Source organism: Chelonia mydas, chromosome 2 (assembly GCF_015237465.2).
Source record: "Chelonia mydas isolate rCheMyd1 chromosome 2, rCheMyd1.pri.v2, whole genome shotgun sequence".
Taxonomy (NCBI): Eukaryota; Metazoa; Chordata; order Testudines; family Cheloniidae; genus Chelonia; species Chelonia mydas.
Window position 1 is genome coordinate 5850937 of NC_057850.1, and position 22887 is coordinate 5873823.

General features: G+C 51.8%; 1 protein-coding gene across 1 annotated transcript; it reads right to left on the reverse strand.

Moving 5' to 3' along the window:
• Positions 1-7520: 7520 nt before the first annotated feature.
• PSCA (prostate stem cell antigen) lies at positions 7521-19279 on the reverse strand. Its single transcript, XM_027831623.3, has 3 exons — positions 18950-19279; positions 14339-14446; positions 7521-10356 (listed from the first exon to the last, which is right to left on the reverse strand). The coding sequence occupies exons 1-3, from the start codon at positions 18999-19001 to the stop codon at positions 10142-10144; spliced, it is 375 nt and encodes a 124-aa protein (XP_027687424.2). The 5' UTR covers positions 19002-19279; the 3' UTR covers positions 7521-10141.
• Positions 19280-22887: the final 3608 nt, after the last annotated feature.

Sequence of the window (22887 nt, forward strand, 5' to 3'; positions counted from 1 at the left end):
GTCTCAAGTTGTAGTGGGGGAGGTTTAGGTTGGATATTCGGAAAACCTTTTTCACTGGGAGGGTGGTGAAGCACTGGAATAGGTTATGTAGAGAGGTGGTGGAATCTCCTTCCTTAGAGGTTTTTAAGATCAGGCTTGACAAAGTCCTGGCTGGGATGATTTAGTTGGGGTTGGTCCTGCTTTGAGCAGGGGGTTGGACTAGATGACCTCCTGAGGTCCCTTCCAACCCTGATATTCTATGATTGTATGTGTTCTAATCCTTTAATCATTCTCATGGCTATTCTCTGAACCCGCTGCAATTTATGAACATCCTTCTTAATTGTGGGCATCAGAACTGGACACAGGATTCCAGTATTCCAGCAGTCACACCAGTGCCAAATACAGAGTTAAAATAGCTTCTCTACTCTTACTTGAAATTCCCTCGTTGCTGCATCCAAGGATTGAATTAGTTCCCTTGGCCACAACTGATTATCCTTCACAACTTCCAAATCCTTTTTCAGGGGTAGAGTCCCCCATCCTGTAAGTATGGCCAATATTCTTTGTTCCTCGACATATGCGATTACAGTTCGCCATATTGAAACTCATAGTCAACAGGATTTCTGCAAGCCACTCTCAGCCCATTGTAGCGCCATGAAACTCACTGAACAGGCTTGGTGGGCAGTTTTAGAAGAACTGCTAGCATAACGAAGGCGATAATTCCCTGCGGGCCAAGGTACCACTTAAGCCATGTTTAAAGCCATGGTAGGTTGCACACAGGATTTTATTCAAGCCTGCACAGAGGTAATTTACCCTCAGGGCCCCATTCACACACAGCTCATGGTTAGAAGTGTTTGTATCTGAAAATGGATTGTTGTTGATCAGGCGGCTAGGACAACCCAGCGATGGCACCATGTTAGGGAATCCTGTTCCATGTGCACCATGCACTGGGGCAGTTAGTTACAGCAAGGACAGTCCCAATAGCTAGGGTCTTGCTTTCTGTTTCTCGTACTGTCTAGGACAGGGTTCAGAAAAAACAACGAGGAGTACTTGTGGCACCTTAGAGACTAACAAATTTATGTGGGCATAAGCTTTGGCCGGCTCCGCAGTTCCCATTGGCCGGGAACCGTGACCAATGGGAGCTGCGGGGGCGGCGCCTGTGGGCGTGAGGGCAGGCGCAGAGCCTCCCTGGCTGCCCGTGCGCCTAGGGGCTGCAGGGACCTGGCGGCTGCTTCCGGGAGCCACGGTAAGCGCCGCCGGGACCCTGCAGCCCTCCCACACCCCAAACCCCTGTCCCACCCTGGAGCCCCCTCCTGCACCCCAAACCCCTCATCCCTGGCCCCACCCCGGAGCCCGCACCCCCAGCTGGAGCCCTCACCCCCCTCCTTCACCCCAATTCCCTGCCCCAGCCCGGTGAAAGTGAGTGAGGGTGGGGGAGAGTGAGCGATGGAGGGAGGGGGGATGGAGCGAGTGGGGATAGGGCCTCGGAGAAGGGGTGGGGGCTTGGAGAAGGGGCGGGGCAGGCAATGGGCAGTGGTGTTTGGTTTTGTGGCATTAGAAAGTTGGCAACCCTACAGCTGTGGGGAGCTGCGGATCCTACACCTGCCCTGGGCGGAGGGGCTGGGGGGTGGGGACATGGGTCGGGGGCTGCTCTCCTTTGAAATCTGGGGGTCCCCTGGAGCTTGCTGCCTTTGGGGAGGCTTTAGGAGGTAGGAGTGGTCGGGGCGCTCCCTCAGGCAGTCACTCCCTGCCCTCCTTATCTTCCTAACTGGCTGGGATGTCACAACCAGAGCCCGAGGCTGCCTGGGTGACACAAGGGTTTCAGGGCCTTGGCCTGTGTGAGGATCGCCCAGCTGGGATGTTTACGGCTCTTTTCGGGAGAGCGCTGCGATCAGCTCAGGTGTCTTGGCTGAGTTCCAGCTAGACCTTTGCGTTCCTTTCCAGCTCGACGCACAGGGACAGCCTTAGGGGAAATGAGGCCATGAGCCAATTTGTATTGTGGCACCCAGGTGTCCCACCTTGCCCCCTCTATCACCTCTGGCCCTCCACCCATTCCCCCATCACCCCAGGCCCCCACCACCTCCCTATCCATCCCATCATCACTCCTCCCCACTGCCTCGTCTGCCCCCCCCATTCCCCCATCACCCCTGCCCCCCCCACTTCCTTATCCGTCCCCCCATCGCTCCTGGCCCCCGCTGCCTCCTCTGGCCCCCCACCCATTCCCCCATCACCCCTGCCCCCCCCACACCTCCCTATCCATCCCCGCATTGCTCCTGGCCCCCACTGCCTCCTCTGGCCCCCCACCCATTCCCCCATCACCCCTGGCCTCCACCACCTCCCTATCCATCCCCCCATCGCTCCTGGCCCCTGCTGCCTCCTCTGGCCCCCCACCCATTCCCCCATCACCCCTGCCCCCCCATCTCCCTATCCAACCCCCCATCGCTCCTGGCTCCCGCTGCCTCCTCTGGCTCCCCACCCATTCCCCCATCACCCCTGCCCCCCCACCACCTCCCTATCCACCCCCCCATCGGTCCCAGCCCCTGCTGCCTTTTCTGGCCCTCCACCCATTCCCCCATCATCCCTGGCCCCCACCACCTTCCTATCCATCCCCCCATCGGTCCTGGCCCCTGCTGCCTCCTCTGGCCCCACACCCATTCCCTCATCACCCTGGGCACCCTCTGCCTCCCCCTCCATTCCCCCCATCACCCTGGTCTCCACTGCCTCCCCAGGCCACTCAACCATCCCCCCATTGCCCCTGGCTTCTGCTGCCTCCCCCAGGTTCTCAACCATCCTCCCATCCCTCCAAGCCCCTGCTGCTTCCCTATCCATCCCCCATCGGCCCTGGATCATGCTGCTTCCCCTGGCCCCTCACCCATTCCCCCTGGTCCCCGCTGCCTCCCCGGGCTGCCCACCTTCCCCACCGCCGCCGAACCCCACTGCCTTCCCCCTATTTCCCCAAGCTCCCTTCCATGGCCTCACACCCCACCCTGCTCCTTGACTCTTGACCACGGCGCCCCCCTGACCACAACACCCACCCGTGAGGCTGGCCCTGTCGATGCAGAACGTAGGGCCTGCTGTTTCTCATTGATGGGTGCGGCGACTGGAGAATGCGATGGCCCGGGTGGGTGATTCAGCCTGAGACAAGGTGAACCTCAGGTTCATACTGTGATTCACAGGCCAGATGGGACCATTGTGATCATTCAGCCTGATCCCCTGCATAGCACAGGCCAGAGAAATTCTCCCAGCCATCCTTGCATCAAGTCCAACAGCACGTGGTGGGGATAGACAAGTAAAGCTTCACTCTGTCTCAGGGAATAGGCTCCCACAAAGCCTGTAGATGATTCAGGCTGGCTCCTAACAAGGCCTGGTTTGCACCGAGTTCAGTATAAGATGGCCAGTTTTCAGAGCGGAAAGAGGTAAATATCAGGGTCCCCCAGGAGCCTGTACTGGGACCAGAACTCGTCAACATATTCATAAATGATCTGGAAAAAGGGGTAAACAGTGAGGTGGCAAAGTTTGCAGATGATACAAAATTACTCAAGATAGTTAAGTCCAAGGCAGACTGTTAAGAGTTACAAAGGGATCTCTCAAAACTGGGTGACTGGGCAAGAAAATGGAAGATGAAATTCAGTGCTGGTAAGGGCAAAGTAATGCACATTGGAAAACATAATCCCAACTAGACATACAAAATGATGGGGTCTAAATTAGCTCTTGCCACTCTAAAAAGAGAACTTGGAGTCACTGTAGATAGTTCTCTGAAAACATCTACTCAATGTGCAGCAGCAGTCAAAAAAGGAAACAGAATATAAGGACCCAGTAGGAAAGGGATAGATAATAAGACAGAAAATATCGTAATGCCTCTATGTAAATCCATGGTACACCCACACCTTGAATACCGTGTGCAGTTGTGGTTGCCCATCTCAAAAAAGAGATATTAGAAATGGAAAAAGTACAGAGAAGGGCAACAAAAATGATTAGGGGTATGGAACAGCTTCTGCATGAGGAGAGATTACAAAGACTGGGACTGTTCAGCGTGAAAAAGAGAGGACTGAGGGGGGATATGAGAGGGGTTGATAAAATCATGACTGGTGTAGAGACAGTGACTAAGAGAATGTTATATACCCCGTCACATAACACTAGAAGTAGGGGTCATCCAATGAAATTAATGGGCAGCAGGTTTAAAACAAAGAGAAGGAAGTATTTCTTCATGCACTGCACAGTCAACCTGTGGGACTCATTACCAGGGGATGTTGTGAAGGCCAAAAGTATAACTGGGTTCAGAAAAGAATTAGAGAGGTTCACCGAAGATAGGTCCATCCATGGCTATTAGCCAAGATGGTCAGGGACACAACACCATGCTCTGGATGTCCCTAAGACTGACTGGCAGAAGCTGGAAGTGGATGACAGGGGATGGATCACTTGATGATTGCTCTGTTCTGTTCGTTCTCTTTGAAGCATCTGCCTTTGGCCACTGAGGGAAGACAGGATCCTGGGCTGGATGGACCATTGGGCTGACCTGGTATGGCCATTCTTATGAGATGGTTTCTGGGGATTCCAGTAGCCCACATGCTCCCTCCCCCACAATATTTGGGGGCAGATTCCTTCCTATCTTTTTGGGGCAGGCAGCAGGCTTGCTCCCCACACTGGCCATCTCTAGGGGGTACCTGTAAAGGCCTGCTGCCCGCTACATCCTTAAAGAGCTTCAGGGGAGTGGGTGACCTGTTTCCTTCTCACCCGCCTTCAGCAGCGGTGAAGCAGCACTGGGTGCGTCTACACAGTGCGTGGCGGCCCGTGGCAGCAAGTCTCAGGCTTGCGGTACAGCGTTAAGGATAACTGGGGGCTATCCCCAAAGGACGCTGGGGCTCAGGCCAGAACTCAGGCTCTGAAGTCTAGGGAGGTGGGTGGATTTCAGAGCCCGAGCTCCACCTGAATGTCCACATAGCCGCTTTTAGCACCATAGTGCGAGCCCCGCAAGCCTGTTGACCCGGCCTCTGTGACTGCCTGCTGTGGGCGATACAGAGGTCTGCCTTTCCCCGGGCCCTAGAGTTCAGCTGTAAGGGAAACACAAGGGTAGTGTCTCTCTTGGGTGAAGCATGCAGAAGCAGATACCAGGTAAAGTGAGCTTGGGCATTCTCCTAGAATTGGGGGTGAGGGAGCTGGAAGTTTGATGCAGCTCATTGCAGAGGTGCGGGCCCGCCGTGTGAGGTCCTCCTAGTGGTCAGGGAGACTAGGCTATGGCATTGGGGTGCGGTTTGGGCTTAGTCCCTCATTGGAGTACACCGAGCAGAGGGGAATGTGAAAGATGCGGCTTCCCCAGAGGCTGAACTTCCGTGACTCACAAGCTGATTAGTCACCTTAATTAAAAATACACAGTTTGAGAAATGTCACTAACCCACCTCTACCGTAAACCACTAAATCATAAGAATGACCATACTGGGTCAGACCAAAGATCCATCCAGTCCAGTATCCTGTCTGCCGACAGTGGCCAATGCCAGGTGCCCCAGAGGGAGTGAACTTAACAGGTAATGATCAAGTGATCTCTCTCCTGCCATCCATCTCCACCCTCTGACAAACAGAGGCTAGGGACACCATTCCTTACCCATCCTGGCTAATAGCCATTAATAGAGTTAGCCTCCATGAATTTATCCAGTTCTCTTTTAAACCCTGTTATAGTCCTAGCCTTCACAACCTCTTCAGGCAAGGAGTTCCACGGGTTGACTGTGCACTGAGTGAAGAAGAACTTCCTTTTATTTGTTTTAAACCTGCTGCCCATTAATTTCATTTGGTGGCTCCTCACTCTTATATTATGGGAACAAGTAAATAACTTTTCCTTATTCACTTTCCCCACACCACTCATGATTTTATAGACCTCTATCATATTCCCCCCTTAGTGTCCTCTTTTCCAAGCTGAAAAGTCCCAGCCTCTTTAATCTCTCCTCATATGGGACCTGTTCCAAACCCCTAATCATTTTAGTTGCCCTTTTCTCAACTTTTTCTAATGCCAGTATATCTTTTCTGAGATGAGGGGACCACATCTGTACGTAGTATTCAAGGTGTGGGCGTACCATGGATTTATATGAGGACAATAAGAGATTCTCCGTCTTATTCTCTATCCCTTTCTTAATGATTCCTAACATCCTGTTTGATTTTTGACTGCCCCTGCACACTGGGTGGATGTCTTCAGGGAAGTATCCACCATGACTCCAAGTTGTTTCTCCTAATTAGTTGTAGCTAAATTAGCCCCCATCATATTGTATGTATAGTTGGGGTTATTTTTTCCAATGTGCATTCCTTTACATTTATCCACGTTAAATTTCATTTGCCATTTTGTTGCCCAATCACTTAGTTTTGTGAGATCTTTTTGAAGTTCTTCACAGTCTGCTTTGGTCTTAACTATCTTGAGCAGTTTAGTATCATTTGCAAACTTTGCCACCTCACTGTTTACCCCTTTCTCCAGATCATTTATGAATAAGTTGAATAGGATTGGTCCTAGGACTGACCCTTGGGGAACACCACTAGTTACCCCTCTCCATTCTGAAAATTTACCATTTATTCCTACCCTTTGTTCCCTGTCTTTTAACCAGTTCTCAGTCCATGAAAGGATCTTCCCTCTTATCCCATGACAACTTAATTTACCTAAGAGCCTTTGGTGAGGGACCTTGTCAAAGGCTTTCTGGAAATCTAAGTACACTATGTCCACTGGATCCCCCTTGTCCACATGTTTGTTGACCCCCTCAAAGAACTCTAATAGATTAGTAAGACATGATCTCCCTTTACAGAAACCATGTTGACTTTTGCACAACACTTTATGTCCCTCTATGTGTCTGACAATTTTATTCTTTACTATTGTTTCAACTAATTTGCCTGGTACTGACGTTAGACTTACCGGTCTGTAATTGCCAGGATCACCTCTAGAGCCCTTCTTACATATTGGTGTTACGTTAGCTATCTTCCAGTCATTGGGTACAGTAGCTGATTTAAAGGACAGGTTACAAACCATAGTTAATAGTTCCGCAGTTTCACATTTGAGTTCTTTCAGAACTCTTGGGTGAATGCCGTCTGGTCCCGGTGACTTGTTACTGTTAAGTTTCTCAATTAATTCCAAAACCTCCTCTAGTGACACTTCAATCTGTGACAATTCCTCAGATTTGTCCCCTACAAAAGACAGCTCAGGTTTGGGAATCTCCAGCTTTGTGAACATCCCCAAGTCCGTGAATTTCCATGAATGGCTCTGCCATTTTGCCACTGGTGTTGAGGCAAATGGTCTCAGTCCAAAGACAGCAAAGAGTGCATGTACTGTAAGGGTTTGGCGCAGGATGTCTTTTTATCTGGGGATCTGCTTTTTTCCCCTCTTCTCTCCGATCTGTGAAGAAGGCCTGAGAGGTTGGTGGTTTGTTTGTATTTAAGCATTGGTTATCACTGCTTGCATTTACATTTAGGCATGTCATGCCTTTCCCTCCCTGTTTTTGCTAGAAGCCCCTTTATGCGTGTAAAGGGAAAGAAAAGATCAGTGATCCTTGAGTGCTCCCAACCTAACTGAAGGGTTGAATCTTTAACCAAGCCTTCCTTTCTCCAAAATGTTCATTAGGCATCAGAGTTAAATGCAAGCCACAAAAGGAAACAGAGCCAAACAAAAGGGCCTTGTCGTCACTACAAAATTACCATATATTATAGCTCAGGCTCATGTCTGCCCAGGGTGCCCAGAAAGGACAGACAAGTTCTCTCACAATACACTGCAAAAGTGGGGAAGCTTATTGTACAGCTACAAGCCATGTCACGTGTCCTCAGAAGTCTGCACAACACACCAGGTGGTAAAATGCCAGTGTGGACCCAGGGCATTATGACAAAGGGTCTGTTATTCTGTAGTGTGGCCAGGACCCTTCGCGACAGGGTAATGATGGAAGTAACTCCAGGGTAGATCACTCAAAATAACACAGTCGAGACATTGTACTAAAAAAAACCTGTTCCTCTCTCAGTTGTTCCACCTTCATTCTCTTGACTTTTGTGATGACAAGTTCTCTGAAGACTCTTCCAGGGCAGACAAGATTTTAACTTCTAATAAAAAGAATACGCATAGGGGAAAAATGAAACTCTTTTGGGGGGCAAAATCTATTCCAGCCTCCTTTATTGATCATAAAAAGCCAAAAAAAAAAAAAAAAAAGGCAGGAGCCCATTTTTTAAATCAAATTCTATTGCAGGTCACCTTTAAATCAACTGCTGATTTAAATCTTTAAACCTTTAAATCAGTTGCCCCCCACCCACTAAAAGGCGACTTCCTGGAAATACTTAGAGTGCAAACAAACCCCCATCAGCTTCAGAGCTCTGTGCTGAGTGCCCAGTGAGAAGGCAGGCTGGGAGATGCCTTAACCAGGGTCTTCTAATACAAGCGGATGAGTCGCTGGGACCCCCTCATCACACCTACGTAACGAGGCTCACCTTGCTCCTAAATGCACTGCTCACACCAGTCACAATCCTCTGAGCTAGCTGCCTGTGTACTCTGGTAGGTGTGGGCAGGCAAACAGGTTGTGTCAGAGAGGATGGACTCCTATGCCAGAGATAGCCTTGAGCCGCTCCCTATGGAGGAAGTTGCCACTTAAACTCAGAGGGATGTTAGATAGTAGAAAGAAAAGGAGGTCTTGTGGCACCTTAGAGACTAACCAATTTATTTGAGCATAAGCTGTAGCTCATGAAAGCTTATGCTCAAATAAATTGGTTAGTCTCTAAGGTGCCACAAGTACTCCTTTTCTTTTTGCGAATACAGACTAACACGGCTGCTACTCTGAAACCTTAGATAGCAGAGAGTCTTAAACATGTGAGGGAAGGAGAGAGCCACCAGGGCCTGAATGGGGACTCCCAGGCAGCAAGGAGGTGGCATGGATATGCTTGGGAGGTAGGGGAAATTCCCATTATTCCCGGGAAGGAGGGAGGAATCTAGGTGGGTTCTCTCATGGGCTATTCTGCATAGGGCCCCAGAAATCCCAGGGCCAGTCCTGAGAGGAGGAAATATTGCGATGATCCTAGACAGGATCCCCTCTCCGCTCCTGAGTGACATTGAGAACATCTCCCTGAGGCACAGTCAGTCCAGACAAGTCTCTTTATCTTCCCTGCTCTGGATTCTGTTGATTTTCTACCACTGGCTTCCCCCCCTGTAGCTCGCCTATGGTATTGGGTGTGCGCATGCACGTCTCAGAAATCAAGCAGCTGGGATGGGAAATATGCACTTGCTTGTTTATTCTCTCCACTCTTCCTTGTACAGTGCATAACCCTGGAGCTGCTCCAAGGGAAACACCTCATCAGCCATGCAGCAAAGCTTGTTCTGGTCTCCGCCATCAGACATGTACCAGGGAGTAGCCTGGAGGATACACAGCGAGAGAGAACCAAAGACCAGAAGGGAGGGCGGCTTCAGAGGGTGCTACTACCACTCAGAACAGCAGTCGAGGGGAACAACTGCAAACGATCCTAACGCTGGGGTAACTCTAGGTGAAAATGTCTCCAGGGGCCAGGCCCGGGTCGGGGAAGGAGAGCAGCCTGGAAGGAGTTAACAAGAAATCAAGCAGCTGGCGGGCTGTTGAGAAGCTTAGGACTTTCCTTCCCTGGTGTGACAGCTGAGAAGCTAATTAGACATGGGGTGCATGGTACCAGGCCTCCAAAACACGCCAAGGCTTCCCTTCCTTTATTGTTTTCATTTATTATTTGTACAGCAGTCGCACCTAGGTGCCAGAGTCACAGACCAGGGCTCCAACTGTTTTGTATGTACAATTCATGCCTTCTGCTTTGCTATACAACAGTAAAGGGTATCTCACATAGCACGCATGACAACGGCAACAGTGACAAAGCATGCGTGTCTGCCAAAATCTGTGTCTCTGGCACACAAACACACACGCCCGGATGTGCACTTGACGGAGTGACAAATGCGTCAGCCAAGCGGCGCGTCCTTCTCAGAGGCACACCACACACACACACACACACGCGCACACACACACACACACACAGAGTTTCTTATTCTTGATGAACAGCAGGAACGAAGCTCTTGCCAGGGAGGCATCTGCAGCCAGCTATAAGCGCGCGAGAGAGCTGAGCGTGAAGCTGGGGCCTGTGGTGAGCATCCTAGCCGCAGCGGGGAAGCGCCAGGATTCTGTCAGGCCGAAGGGCTCCTCCCCACGCCTCACAGCCCGTTCCTCAGAAGGGCGCAGAGGACGCTGGCTGCAAGCCCCGCGGCCGTGGCGGCGTAGCTGCTGCCCACGCTGCCCGCCCCGTTGTGGTTGCAGAGGTCGGTACTGCAGCAGGAAACGTTCTGCTTTCCCACGGTGAAGTCCTGGTAGTTCGGCTGGCACGACGCAGCGCACTCCTTGTTGATGACATTGAAAAAGCCCACGACGTCTGGAAGGAAGACAACATGGTTTCATTTTGGGCTGGGGGGTGCCGCGGAAAGGGTCTATGTGGGTTGCCTGTCACTGCCCCTGCCCCACACATCAATCCCTGTCCCGTGCATATCCCAGAAGCACTCCCTCCCGTCAGGGTCACCCAGAAGGAGGTGGGGGCAAAAAGGGTAGCTTGCCCTGGGCCCCCTACCTGAGAGGCCCCTGAACCCGAGTGGTGGTGTGACCTGGTGCCCGGCGTTACACCGCTACTCGGTGCATATGAACCCAGCCGGCTCCTCTATTATGATGGAGGAGGCACCGGCCCAAATCTGAGCAAGTGACACTGCGACCTGGTGCATGGGGCCGCAGCACCACTTAGGCTGACAGAGGGGTGGCTGGGCCAAACCCGACTGGGTCGGCAACCCCCATGCACCAGGTTGCAACGCCTGGAGCGGGAAGCCAGGCTTAGCCCCCAGGACAGGAGCTGCTGCAGCAGGGTGTGTGGGGGGCAGGATCACACTCTCTTCCAGGCAGAGCGGACTATGGAACCTGGGGGCCTGGCCCAGGAGGGGAGCTGGGGTGGAGACGGGGCGCTCTTCTCGCCTTGACGGAGGGGAAGACTGGGATTGAGGGGCCCCCTTGCTGGGAGAGGGAGCTGTGGCGGGTGCTGTTCAGTTAGCCCCTCCCCTCGCCCACGGACATAAACGGATCTTGAAGAGGGCGAGGCTAATTCTCTCCCAGGACAGAAACAGCCTGGAGGGCTGTTCTGTTTCCTTGTAGCCTGTCTTCCACTCTCACTTAAGGCCTGAAGGCCTCTAAGTACAGGGGTGTGGCAGGAGCCCTGCTACAGGTCTCTATTCACAAGAGGCACAGGTGCTGGAACGAGGGGTGTGGGGGGGCTGCCGCACCCCCTGGCTTGACCCGGTTTCCATCATATCCAGGGCTCTCAGCACCCCCACAATACAAGTTGTTCCAGCACCTCTGACAAGAGGGGGCAGGGCTGGGAGACAGAGAGCAAGACGGCTGGGGGGAACCGAACAGGGGGCTTGGGGAGCCGGGCTGGACTAGGGAGGGGAAGGGAAGTGGCAGCAGGGGGCTGAGGAGGGGTGCTAGCACTGTGGAAATCACTTGATGTTGTGTTTCTTTTTTTTCTTTCACGTTTGAATTTAAAAAAAAATTAAAACATAGTAAAGAGTTTACACACACGCACAGTGTGTGTGTGTGTGTAATGGTGGGTTCCCCAAAAGCAGGGTGACCAGAAAGCAAATGTGAAAAATCGGGACGGGGGAGGGGGGGGTAATAGGTGCCCATATAAGAAAAAGACCTGACTATCGGGACTGTCCCTATAAAATTGGGACATCTGGTCACCCTACCCAAAAGAGAGACCATTTAGTCAAAAAGAAAAGGAGTACTTGTGGCACCTTAGAGACTAACCAATTTATTTGAGCATAAGCTTTCGTGAGCTACAGCTCACTTCATCGGTTGCATACTGTGGAAAGTATAGAAGATCTTTTTATACACACAAAGCATGAAAAAATGGGTGTTTACCACTACAAAAGGTTTTCTCTCCCCCCACCCCACTCTCCTGCTGGTAATAGCTTATCTAAAGTGATCACTCTCCTTATAATGTGTATGATAATCAAGTTGGGCCATTTCCAGCACCTGGATTTGTGCTGGAAATGGCCCAACTTGATTATCATACGCATTATAAGGAGAGTGATCACTTTAGATAAGCTATTACCAGCAGGAGAGTTGGGTGGGGGGAGAGAAAACCTTTTGTAGTGGTAAACACCCATTTTTTCATGCTTTGTGTGTATAAAAAGATCTTCTATACTTTCCACAGTATGCAACCGATGAAGTGAGCTGTAGCTCACAAAAGCTTATGCTCAAATAAATTGGTTAGTCTCTAAGGTGCCACAAGTACTCCTTTTCTTTTTGCGAATACAGACTGACCCGGCTGCTACTCTGAAACTGACCACTAGAAGGAGTCTCGGCAAAGGAGTGACAAAGAGAAGGGAAAGAACATAAAGCAGGTTGCATTTCTTGGGGGAACCAGCTTGTAAAAAAAATCCAGTTTAACTGAGCATGTTTGCTTGACTTGTAGTATAACAAACCCTTTGCCTTTCTATAGCAGACTTAGCCAAGGATTTCAAAGCATTATTATTATAACTCCAGAGACCCCATACAGGGATCGGGGCCCCACTGTAGGCAAGCATTGTACAATCGCAGAGCCTGAGACAGTCCTGAGCCTCTGTTATAAACAAGTCTAGCCTCCCAACATCGCTGTGAGTGAGTTAATGGAGTATTGGTATCCCCATTTTACAGATGGGAGAGTGGAGTAATACAGGGGCTAAGCAATTTGCCCAGAGACACACAGGGGATCCAATTCAGAGCTGAACACTATAAGCTGGTGTAACAAACGTTTTCTTGGCCCTTCAGTGTGTATGTTACAGCAGCTCAGACTTCCTTACACATAGGTGCATTAGTGAAAGTAGGGCTAAGCTCTCTGATGGGAGAGAGCTCTCCTGCCGGTTTAATGACTCCACCCCGCGCGAGAGGCGGTAGCTATGTTGGCGTGAGAAGCTCTCCTGCCGACACAGCTCTGCTTACATCGCTCAGGGATGTGGATTATTTACACCCCTGAACGACATACATTATACCAAAGTAAGTTCTAGGGTAGACCAGGTGACAGTGTAGACATTACTTCCACCGACAGGATGAATTCGTCTGTCACTGTAGTTAATCTACCTCCTGAGAGGTGGTGGCTAGGTTGATGGAAGGATTGTTCCATCGGCCTAGCGCCCTCTGCACCAGGGCCTAGGTTGGTATAGCTACGTCTCTCAGAGGCACTGGACCACTTTTTATAGTGGGGGTGCTGAAAGCCAGCTAACGAAACTGTAAACCATGTTTCAGAGTAGCAGCCGTGTTAGTCTGTATTCGCAAAAAGAAAAGGAGGACTTGTGGCACCTTAGAGACTAACAAACTTATTTGAGCATAAGCTTTCGTGAGCTAATAAATTGGTTAGTCTCTAAGGTGCCACAAGTCCTCCTTTTCTTTTTGTAAACCATGCGTCTTCAAAAGTAATGTGGAAAAGCGCAATTCCCGCTCACAGCACACGGATGCAGCGCAGCTCCAGCAGTCTCAGGAATCACGAAATGGTGCTAGCGTCCTTCAGACAGCACCAGCAGACTTTTCACAGTGACACCTGGGGATGACTTTTCACAGGATGACACCTGCCGCACCCCTAATTCCCACGCCTATGCTCAGAGGCCTGGCGTTTTCACGCCCTCAAGAGCTGTAGCTAGGCCGATGTAAGCTCCCACTGTAGACCAGCTCTAAGTTAATTCCTCACTACCAAATCTGGCCTGGTGAGTTAATGGAAGAGCCAGCAATACAGAACTTATGACTCCTGGCTCCCGGTGTCCCTGTTCTAACCACTGAACCATACAGCCTTCCTGTCTAACCCAGGGAAGTTTTGTGTGAAAGAAAGATTTAACAGAGGATATTAGTGTTCCTCCAACAGGTAATTTCTAAAGCTAGAATTGCTTTCAGTGTCCCTGGGCTTCCTACACATTGACATCAATGAAGCAGTGCTGATTTACACCAGCTGAGGATCTGGCCCAGAGAGTTCCAGACAGGCAGAGATGGGTACACCCTAAGGGGTTGGGTTTTACAATATAAATATAACACCCCCCTCTTCTTCTGGGCACTGGGGAATTCTGCAGAGAGGCTCCTGCGGGAAAGCAGTGTACGCCAGAAGCACTAAGCATCAGTGTCAGCCTTCTGCCTTTCCTGAATAAAGCGAAAGTCAAGCTGAAGGCCTTTTGCCCCCGCTCATTCCCAGTCAGCATGTCTCCTCCTGTAGCAAGAGACCCGGCAATGGCACCCAGATAGGGATCTCTGAAAGGCTGCAATGGAAGGGGATCTGTTCACACATCCTAGAGGGATGTCTCTGTGTTAGCCCCTTCGGTGTCTGATACCAAACTGGGACTTTGCCTTACTGATCACATCCGTCTTGCATGCTTGAGAGTCGTTGCCACACAGCTTCTGTGTCTGACAGTTGGAGTTGCTGAGCTGCATCTTGCACGTGTAACATTTCAAAGAACCACCTGCAGGAGAGGAAGAGGGTTAGAAGGGAATGCAATACAGGGAGTCTCATGCACACTACCAAACAGACAGGGCAATTGCAATGTAAACCGTGGCTTAAAAGACCCTCCTTCCATCTTTACCGTGGGTCACACCCCAGAGAGTCATGTGTAGGAAGGGGGAGGGAGATAGGCAATTTTTGGAGGGCTTGGGGCATGTTCCCTCTAAATAGTTTCAAGAATAAGGACTATCAAGAAGAGAACAGTTTATTAATGATGATGATGATTATTGGTAAATGAGAACATGGACCATTTCTTCCAAAATGTTTGATAACACCGAGCACCATGGCGTTCCGCTCCTGATTGGAGCCCCCGGGAGCTTTGGCAGTAAATAACAATCGGACATCAATGTTAAATTTAACCAGGATGGATGGAGGGAGGCCTAAAAGCTGTGGATTGATCTAATGTTGTGACTTGTGACACCGGCTTTCTGGCAACCCCCTCGAGCACAGAGTCTATGCACACCCTTCGTCTCCCTCTGGAAATGAATCCCAGTGGGTAGAATGGTCCTGGGTGAATTTAAACGGTTCATACACCCAGGCGTGCGTGAAGGCCCTAGGGGAGCGTGTCGCAATACCGTACATTTCCACAGCACCGTGAAGTGCACTGAACAAAGGCAATGACGCAAGTGCAGACAATCGCAGTTTAAAGCCCAGATCCTCAGTAGGGCTTCGGTACCTATCGATACCAATCCACTTGCATTGTCCCTGGATATTCAGCACTACACTGGCTGGAATCGCTTACCTACCTCCCAGAAGTGTTGGGGGAGATGTGCCTGTCTGGGCAGGGCTTTTGAAAACGTCATGCACTATTCTGGGGCTAAGCATTATTATTCTGATTCTCCCAGCACCACCTGAGGCGTGTCTTGCTCTCATGCAGCTGAAATGTCCAACAGCACCCCAGGTGTGTTCTACATGAGGACTTTCAATTAACGTACCTGCTTTACCCTCTATGAGGAGCGAGAAGGCTGGAGCTTCCACCTTACTGGGGCCGGCCATATCCCTCCACCATTTGTTAAACTTTTGAATAATTTTTTTGAGCATTGGTAGCCCATCTCACTGACTGACTGGCAACGTCCCGCCCCTTATATACCCGTGAGGGCGCGGTGACAACAGTCTAGGAGGTTCGGGGAAAGTCTGGAAGGTTCCACAAGATTTTACAAAGGTCCAGAACATTCTAGGAGGTTAGTGAAAAATGAAGCCACATACAAAATACCTGAAACATTTTACTTCAAACGTTCTATTTTCCCCTTTGTCGCTAACAACAAAAACAGCCCCCCGAGCCTGGAGCCCCCCGAGCCCAGCACCCCAGGTGGTCGCCTGCCCCTCAATCTGGCCCTGCTTAAGTTCATTTGCACAAATTCTTGTGGGTTTAGCTCACTGCCCCCATCTTAATCTAGCTCAGGCACTTATCTGGCCCCCACTAGCACAGGATCTGAGCACCTCATCACCTTTGATACACTTACCCTGACAGCACCCCATTATCTCCCTTTTACAGACAGGGAGCAGAGGCACAGAGAGGCCAAGTGATGTGCTCCAGGAGTCCTGTAGCAGAGCAAAAAATTGAACCCAGGTCTAGCACCTTCACCACCAGACCATCTTTCCTTTCCGAGTGCAGAATTATGCGGCTTCCCCTCCCAATCTTGGCTTCGATTCCCCAGCACAACCACCAGTGGAGGGGAATCCCAGTGGCATAAAGTTCTTCCTGCTCCCAGGCGAGGCTGGCTAGCACGGGCGTACCAAGGGTGCCTGGGGAGATACACTGATTCAGCCAGCTCCTTTGGTGGGATTCCCATGTGGCCTTCCCTGGAGGGTCCATCCCCCTTTGGGTGCAGCTGTCCCCATGGGATCTGAGACGGGAATTCATTCCCCCTCCCTGCCCATGCCAAGTGGGTTTCTCAAGCTCCATAACCTGTAATGGTTCTTCTGTGTGTGTGTGTGGGGGGGGGGGAAAGGGTGTCAATTATACCCAGGACTAAGGAGATGACCTGCCGATAAAATGAATCCAGGAAGCCGATCTAATCTCATGCCAACTTTACACTGGTCCCCTTGGTTCACAGGCTTGGATCAATGGGATCAGAGTTCCCAGATCTAGGGCTACGTCCAGGCCTGACATTGTACAGTGCAGAGTGGGTGCCTTTGGCAGGGTTCGTGGGATGATGATGATTATTAATAACAACGTGGCCAGAGGGCAGACTGGCTCCTGTCTGGATCAGAGCACCAGTGCGCTAGCAGCTGTATAAACCAGTAAACCAAAGACAGCCCCAGCGTGCTCAGACTCCCATGTCTCTCCCAGCAATAACTCAGGCTCCAGAGCGCAGAGCTGTAGACGCTATTGAAGGAATTGCACACGCTCTGTTAGACTGCCCAGTTCATCACCGAGAATGGCAGGATGGTTCCCAGTGAGCATTTTCTCGTGTATTATCCCAAACGCTTATAAAAGACCCAAATAATTTGCCTAACACCCATTTCCTTGGGAGGCTGTTCCATAGCCCAGGAAGTCTGGCAGGATGCTTTTTGCAGCTCTTCAGCCTAAATTTTCCCTTTCTTATTCCATCTCAGTATTCTTAGCCATACCCTCTTGTGCCATCTGAAACCATTCCTCTCCCACCCATCTCTGTAGGCACGTCACCTGCCCCCTTTGGTTATGACTTAGAGAATACAGACGGTCTAGTTTTTCCTCCACATTCATTCTGTTGCTCTTCTCTAAACTCCCTCTGTCAATAAGCCCCGAGGCATCTCACTGGTTTCCAAAGTAACCCCCCTCCAAGCAGTAAGAAAACCTGCCAGTAAAGGGAAACCTCCTGTTGTATGAGGCAGGGGAAAGGCATAAAAAGAAAGATTAGAAAGGTAGTGGGGGATTCAGATACCAGCATAACGGGGGAGTGTGGATAGATAGATAGACAGGGGTGGCCGGTTTGTAGAAATTTTGGTGGTGCCCAGAACCCGCCCCCCCCCAAACTCCGCCTCGCACCTGCCTAAGGCTCTGGGAGGGAGTTTGGGGTGGGGAAGGAGGTCTGGGGTGCAGGCCCCGGGCTGGGGAAGGGGATTGGGGTTCAGGAGGGGTGCAGGGTGCAGGCTCTTGGAGGGAGTTTGGGGGCAGGAGAGGGTGTGTGGAAAGGGGGTAGGGGTGCAGGCTCTGGGACGGAGTTTGGGTGCAGGCTCCAGGCTGGGGCAGGGGGTGGGTGTGCAGGAGTGGGGGAGGGTTACAGGCTTTGGGAAGGAGTTTGGGGATGGGAGGGGCTGCGGAGGGAGGGGGTGCAGTGGTGAGGATTCTTGGGTGTGGCTGGGGATGAGGGGTTCATGATGCAGGAGGGGGCTCAGGGCTGGGGCAGAGGGTCAGGGTGCAGGGGGATGAGGGCTGTGGCTGGGGATGAGGGGTTTGGGAGGGGCTCAGGGCTGGGGCAGAGGGTGGAGGTGCGGGGGGGGTGAGGGCTCTGGCTGGGGATGAGGGGTTTGGGGTGTTGGAGAGGCTCAGGGCTGGGGCAGAGGGTTGGGGTGTGGGGGGTGAGGGCTCTGGTTGCGGGGGTGGGCTCTGGGGTGGGGCAGGGCTGGGGATGAGTTTGGGGTGCAGGCAGGCGGCCCCGGGGCTGGGGCCAGAGAGGAGGACTCCCCCCAGCCCTCTCCCCGCCGGCAGCAGCAAGCTCCAAGAGAGGGAACCCCTCCTTCCCCCCTTCCCCTGGGGTGGGGCAGGAGTGGTGACTGTGGGCGGGGGGGGGGTCCCCCTCTGCTGGTGGAGGGTCCCGCCTGAAGAGGGAAGGGTCCGAGGAGGAAGGGCAGGGTCAGCCTGGCCTGCCACTGGCGGTGGGGGGCGCTAGGACCCTGTGGTGGCAGTTGATGCCTAGCAGAGTGAGCGTGAAGCTGCAGGGGAGAGGCAGGGACACTCCAGGACATGGGGGAGGTGCATGAGGGCAGCAAGTGGGGGCTGGGGGACACTCGGGGGAGGTGCGGGGGGGTGGCAGGTGGGGCCGGGGGAGAGACCCGGCCCCGAACATTGGTGGAGCCAGGCCCCCAAGCCTTGAAGATTGCTGGAGCCCATACAACTCACCGCCCCCGGTAGATAGATAGTTTCTAGAAATGAGCACTCATTTCAAATCCCAAGCACATAAACTCTCATCAGGAATGCAGAAGACCATCTTTATCCTTATATGGACCAGTCTGCTGTCCATAAGAACTGCCACACTGGGTCAGACCAATGGTCCATCTAGCCCAGTATCCTGTCTTCTGACAGTGGCCAGTGCTGGGTGCTTCAGTGGGAATGACCAGAACAGGTAACCGTCAAGTGATCAACCACCAAGTGGTCCAGGAGAATGCCAATACGCTATATTTGGAGCTGGAGCCAGTGACTTCAGAAGTTCTTTCTTTGCTGCAAACGCACTCTAAGGATCTCTCCAGCCACTCCCAGAGCCGTTTATCTTGGTGGTAAGGAGTTGGGTTGGGGTACGGAGGAATCTCCTGGATGTCTTACCTGGCTCTGTGCACAGGACGGCAGCCAGCAGGATGACCAGAAAAGCCTTCATCTTCGGAGGATGAGCCAAGCACAGAGAATATGGGACACCTCCTCCTGGGGTGCTTTATAGCCCGTTTCAGTTATCTCATCAATCGCAGGGGGCTGGGAGGTGTCACCGGTAAATCGCTCATTTCAGGACCAGCTGGTTCTGTGAGTCATGGCACTGATATTTGTGATAAATGCCCCTCCTCTGTGGACCTGTGCCCGTCATCTGTGCTTTCAGATACTTCCCTCCCCATCACTGCTCATTTCCTCATTGTCCAGCGTGCTTGGGAGAATGGTTCACATCTCAGTGGAGAAAAACAAAGCACCTAAAATCAAGGATGGCCTTCTCTTTGTGACCCTTCCCTGGGTTGGGGAGATTTTTGCTGCTCAGGTGTGACTAATCTTCTGTGAGTGCTACACCCATCGTAACCAGGGGCACCAGCTTTAAATTAAACACAGGCTCATTCTTTAACGAATTTTCCAGGTGTCTCCACAGTAGCTCAGAGTCACGCCTCTCTAAGCCCAAGTGCATGATGTAAGCTGTTTCTCAGGCTCTTTGCAGAACATTGGAGGGGAATGAAATTCCATTCACGTTTCCTAAAGGGCAATTCCCAAAGTCTCTAGTTTCCCCACATGTGGCCGATGCCCAGTCTCAGAGAATAGGCGACCTCCGTGTATGGCGGCAAGGCAGTTCCCATTGGGAAGAAAGACAGGAGAACTTCTACGCCGCTGAATACTAAACGGGGGACTCTGCTGAGAGGAGGATATGGTTCTCAGGACACTCGGCCAATTAAACCCTCAACCTCACCAGCAGCCAACAGGAAGGAAGGATAAAATCCCTGCTGTTGAAGGAGAGGGGAAGGGAGGGTAGAGACCCCGTCTGAGCAGCCCGAAAGGGGAAAGATCTGAAGAAGGGAGGGCTGTTCTGAAGTCACAATGGCAGACCGATCTCTGAGCCTCCTAGCACACTGCGCTTGCTCCGTCTGTGTCCCGGGCACGCCGCTGTGCATTTGGGTTCCTTGCCTGTTAGCCAGGACGGAGAGCTTGCGTATTAACTCAAATATCCAAGCGAGACCTGCAATGCAGAATCAGAGAGACGCTGGAGGAGAACAGGATGTGTAGGAGCCCCTGAGCACGCACGGATCAGGGGCTGGTTAGAGGGTGGAGACGGTTGTAAGTGCACCTCCTTGTGGCTAGGTCTGAGCATTAGCTCTCACCCCATCTGGCGCCCTGCTGTGCCCCCCCCGTCTTGCTCATGACCCAGGGTGCGCCCTCTTCATGACTCAGCCCTCTGGCCAGGTCACTATATAGTCCTCTCCTTCCTGGGTTACAAAGTCCCACCAGACAAGCTGTCCAGATGCCATCTCAGGCTGTCTTCTCTTCCAAGTCTAGGTCCTGTGCCACTTTCCCAGTGGCTGGGAGGGGAAGCTGGGCCCTGCCACAACTCCGGGTTCCAGCCCAGGGACCCTCTGACTAGCAATCCAGGTCTGCTCCGTCTCAGAGCCTGTTGCTGTTTCCCTGGGTTCCTTCCTACCCTCCTCTCTATCGCCTTTCTCTGGGTTTAGCCACTGTAGATCCCTCTGCTCCCCAGGGCTTACTGTCCCACTGTGTCTCCTCCCCCCCCTATCCAAGTCCCTTTCCCTCTAGGCAGTGATTGCAGACCTTCTCCCTGCAGGCCCCCTCCTGCTCTCACTTCCTGGCTTATTCGCCTATCCCAGCTCCTCCCCGAGCTGGGATTCCTCTGCCATTAGGCCCTGTCAGTCCCTGGTTGGCTTCCAGGTGCAGCATCTGAGGTTAACTGGCCCCTTCTGGCCCACATTAACCTGCTCAGGGCTTGTGTGGGTGAACACCCCATCCCGGGAGGACAGGTTGTCATCAGGGACAGGTTGTGCCAGCGGAGATGCACAAACACCAGCCCGGGGTCAGGATCCTTTTTGCTCTGTGTAAGGAGGACACCATAGAAAGTGAGACTCACACTCATGTATCACAGGCAGGAGCTGAGTCCAGGAGGGATGGACCAGGACATCATCATCAGGAGTGAGACCAAGAGGGTCCATAGGAAGGGACGTTGGCGGGTACTGGGGGACACACGAGCAAGCTGTCAGGAACGGACAGGATCAATTCTCACTTGATACCCAGAACAGGCTTTAATTGTCCTCAGTGCTCTAGCTGGAGCTCTCTCTACAGTCACAGAAATAGCCACCACATCACCAAGGGACTGATCGTCAGCAACCAAGGCGCCCCCAGGAGAGGGAAGAAGGGACACGTGGGGGGCACCGTGGAATCTTTTAGAAGGGCCCCAAAGAAAGGGATTAAACATCCCCTACAATCCCAGGACCTGGTGCAACCATAGACACTTATTGGGGACACTTACACCTGGTTAAAGGGCCCTTTCCCTCTTCTCCTAAGCTCCTCCTGCAGTGAAGTCCCGTGTCTGAGTTTGTGCTGTCACACAGCCTCATCAATACAGCATCATGGGCCCTCAGTTCGTAATGCTGAGCCGCCCAGCGATTTTGATGGGCATTTCTCTGTGTGGATGGCAAAATACGGCCTGATACCTTCCTGGGGGGAAGCAGGGCCATGAGAGAGGAAGCCCTTATTTAACACTAGAAATGAGCAACAGTATTAGGAATAAATATACCAGAAGGATGGATGGGAAATAATTTAAATCTGTGGCTGTATTCCCTGAAAGCACAGGCTTCCTTCAAGCAGCCAAGGACTTTTCTTGCCAGTTTAGGACCCTATCAATCAATTTAGAACCCTATCAATCATTCCAGTACACGGGTGAAACCAGAGAGAGTCTTTTCCCCAGGCCCTTGAATAGGCGCATGGAAAAAGGGAGAGCAAGATCCCAGAACCAACGTCTGGAGGAGGCCGCCGGGGCGCGCTGAGCCCAGTTTGCTGCATTTGGTACAGTTAATGAGCAGTCAGGGTGCGGGACTCTGGTCCTCAGAGGGAGGAGGTGGAACCAGTTTTCTGTCAGGAGTTTCTCTGCTGGGTCACCCCTGAGCCGAGCCGTGCTTTTGGGTGATGTCCCACGGGCAGAGAGGTCTAGCAGCCAGAACACTGAGCTGGAACTCAAGAGAGAGCTGGCTTCAGTTCATGGGTCTGCCACAGACCATCTGTTTGACCTGGGCCAAAAAGCTACCTCTACCCTCTGTTCCCCGCCTGTAGAGGTGGGTGATGGGAAGGGCCTCTGACATCATGGAGAGGAGAGCCACATAAATACCTCCCTAGACACTAGATGGGTCTCTTGCTTGTTTGTATCCTCAGGCTCTTGGTGAAACTTGATTGTTGAATGACGTTCTCAATGCACTCAGAGCACAGCTAGGCTTTCTACCCGGGTGTGTCCTCTGGTTGGTCCCTACCCAGAGGGTAGATTAAGTTCTCACAGTTGGATTCACACCAGGTCCTCGTCCAATTCAGGGTTCCTAAGAACACACTTTCCTCTATTGTAGGTGAAGGTTAGTTCATTCAGATTCCAACTTGCAGGTTGCATGTTTGCTTTAGCGAGTTGATCGGACAGGTTTTTCCACTCCTTGTGCCATTTGCAGGGTGGGTTTTTTTATTGAGATCAGTGTGAAAGGAAACAGACCGGCTTCCAAATTCAATTTCCTGCAGTTTCTTGCTTTCTTTAGGGCTAATGTCTCTATCTTCAAAACACAGCTCTTTCACAATATATAGCATGGGGTGGGGGAAGATTCTTTGAGGGTTTTACTTTCAGGATGCCACGAGCTTTTTCAAATGAAAGAAAAAGGGTGTTGGAGCTTGTATCGAGCTTAGCGCGTGATCAGTAATTTCTGGATTGATGGCATAAAGTCAGCTGGTGTAGATCCACTGAAGTCAAAGGAAAAGCATTCCCACCTCCTGCATGACAGTTGGGTGGAGGGGAGCTAGGCCAAAAGCATCTT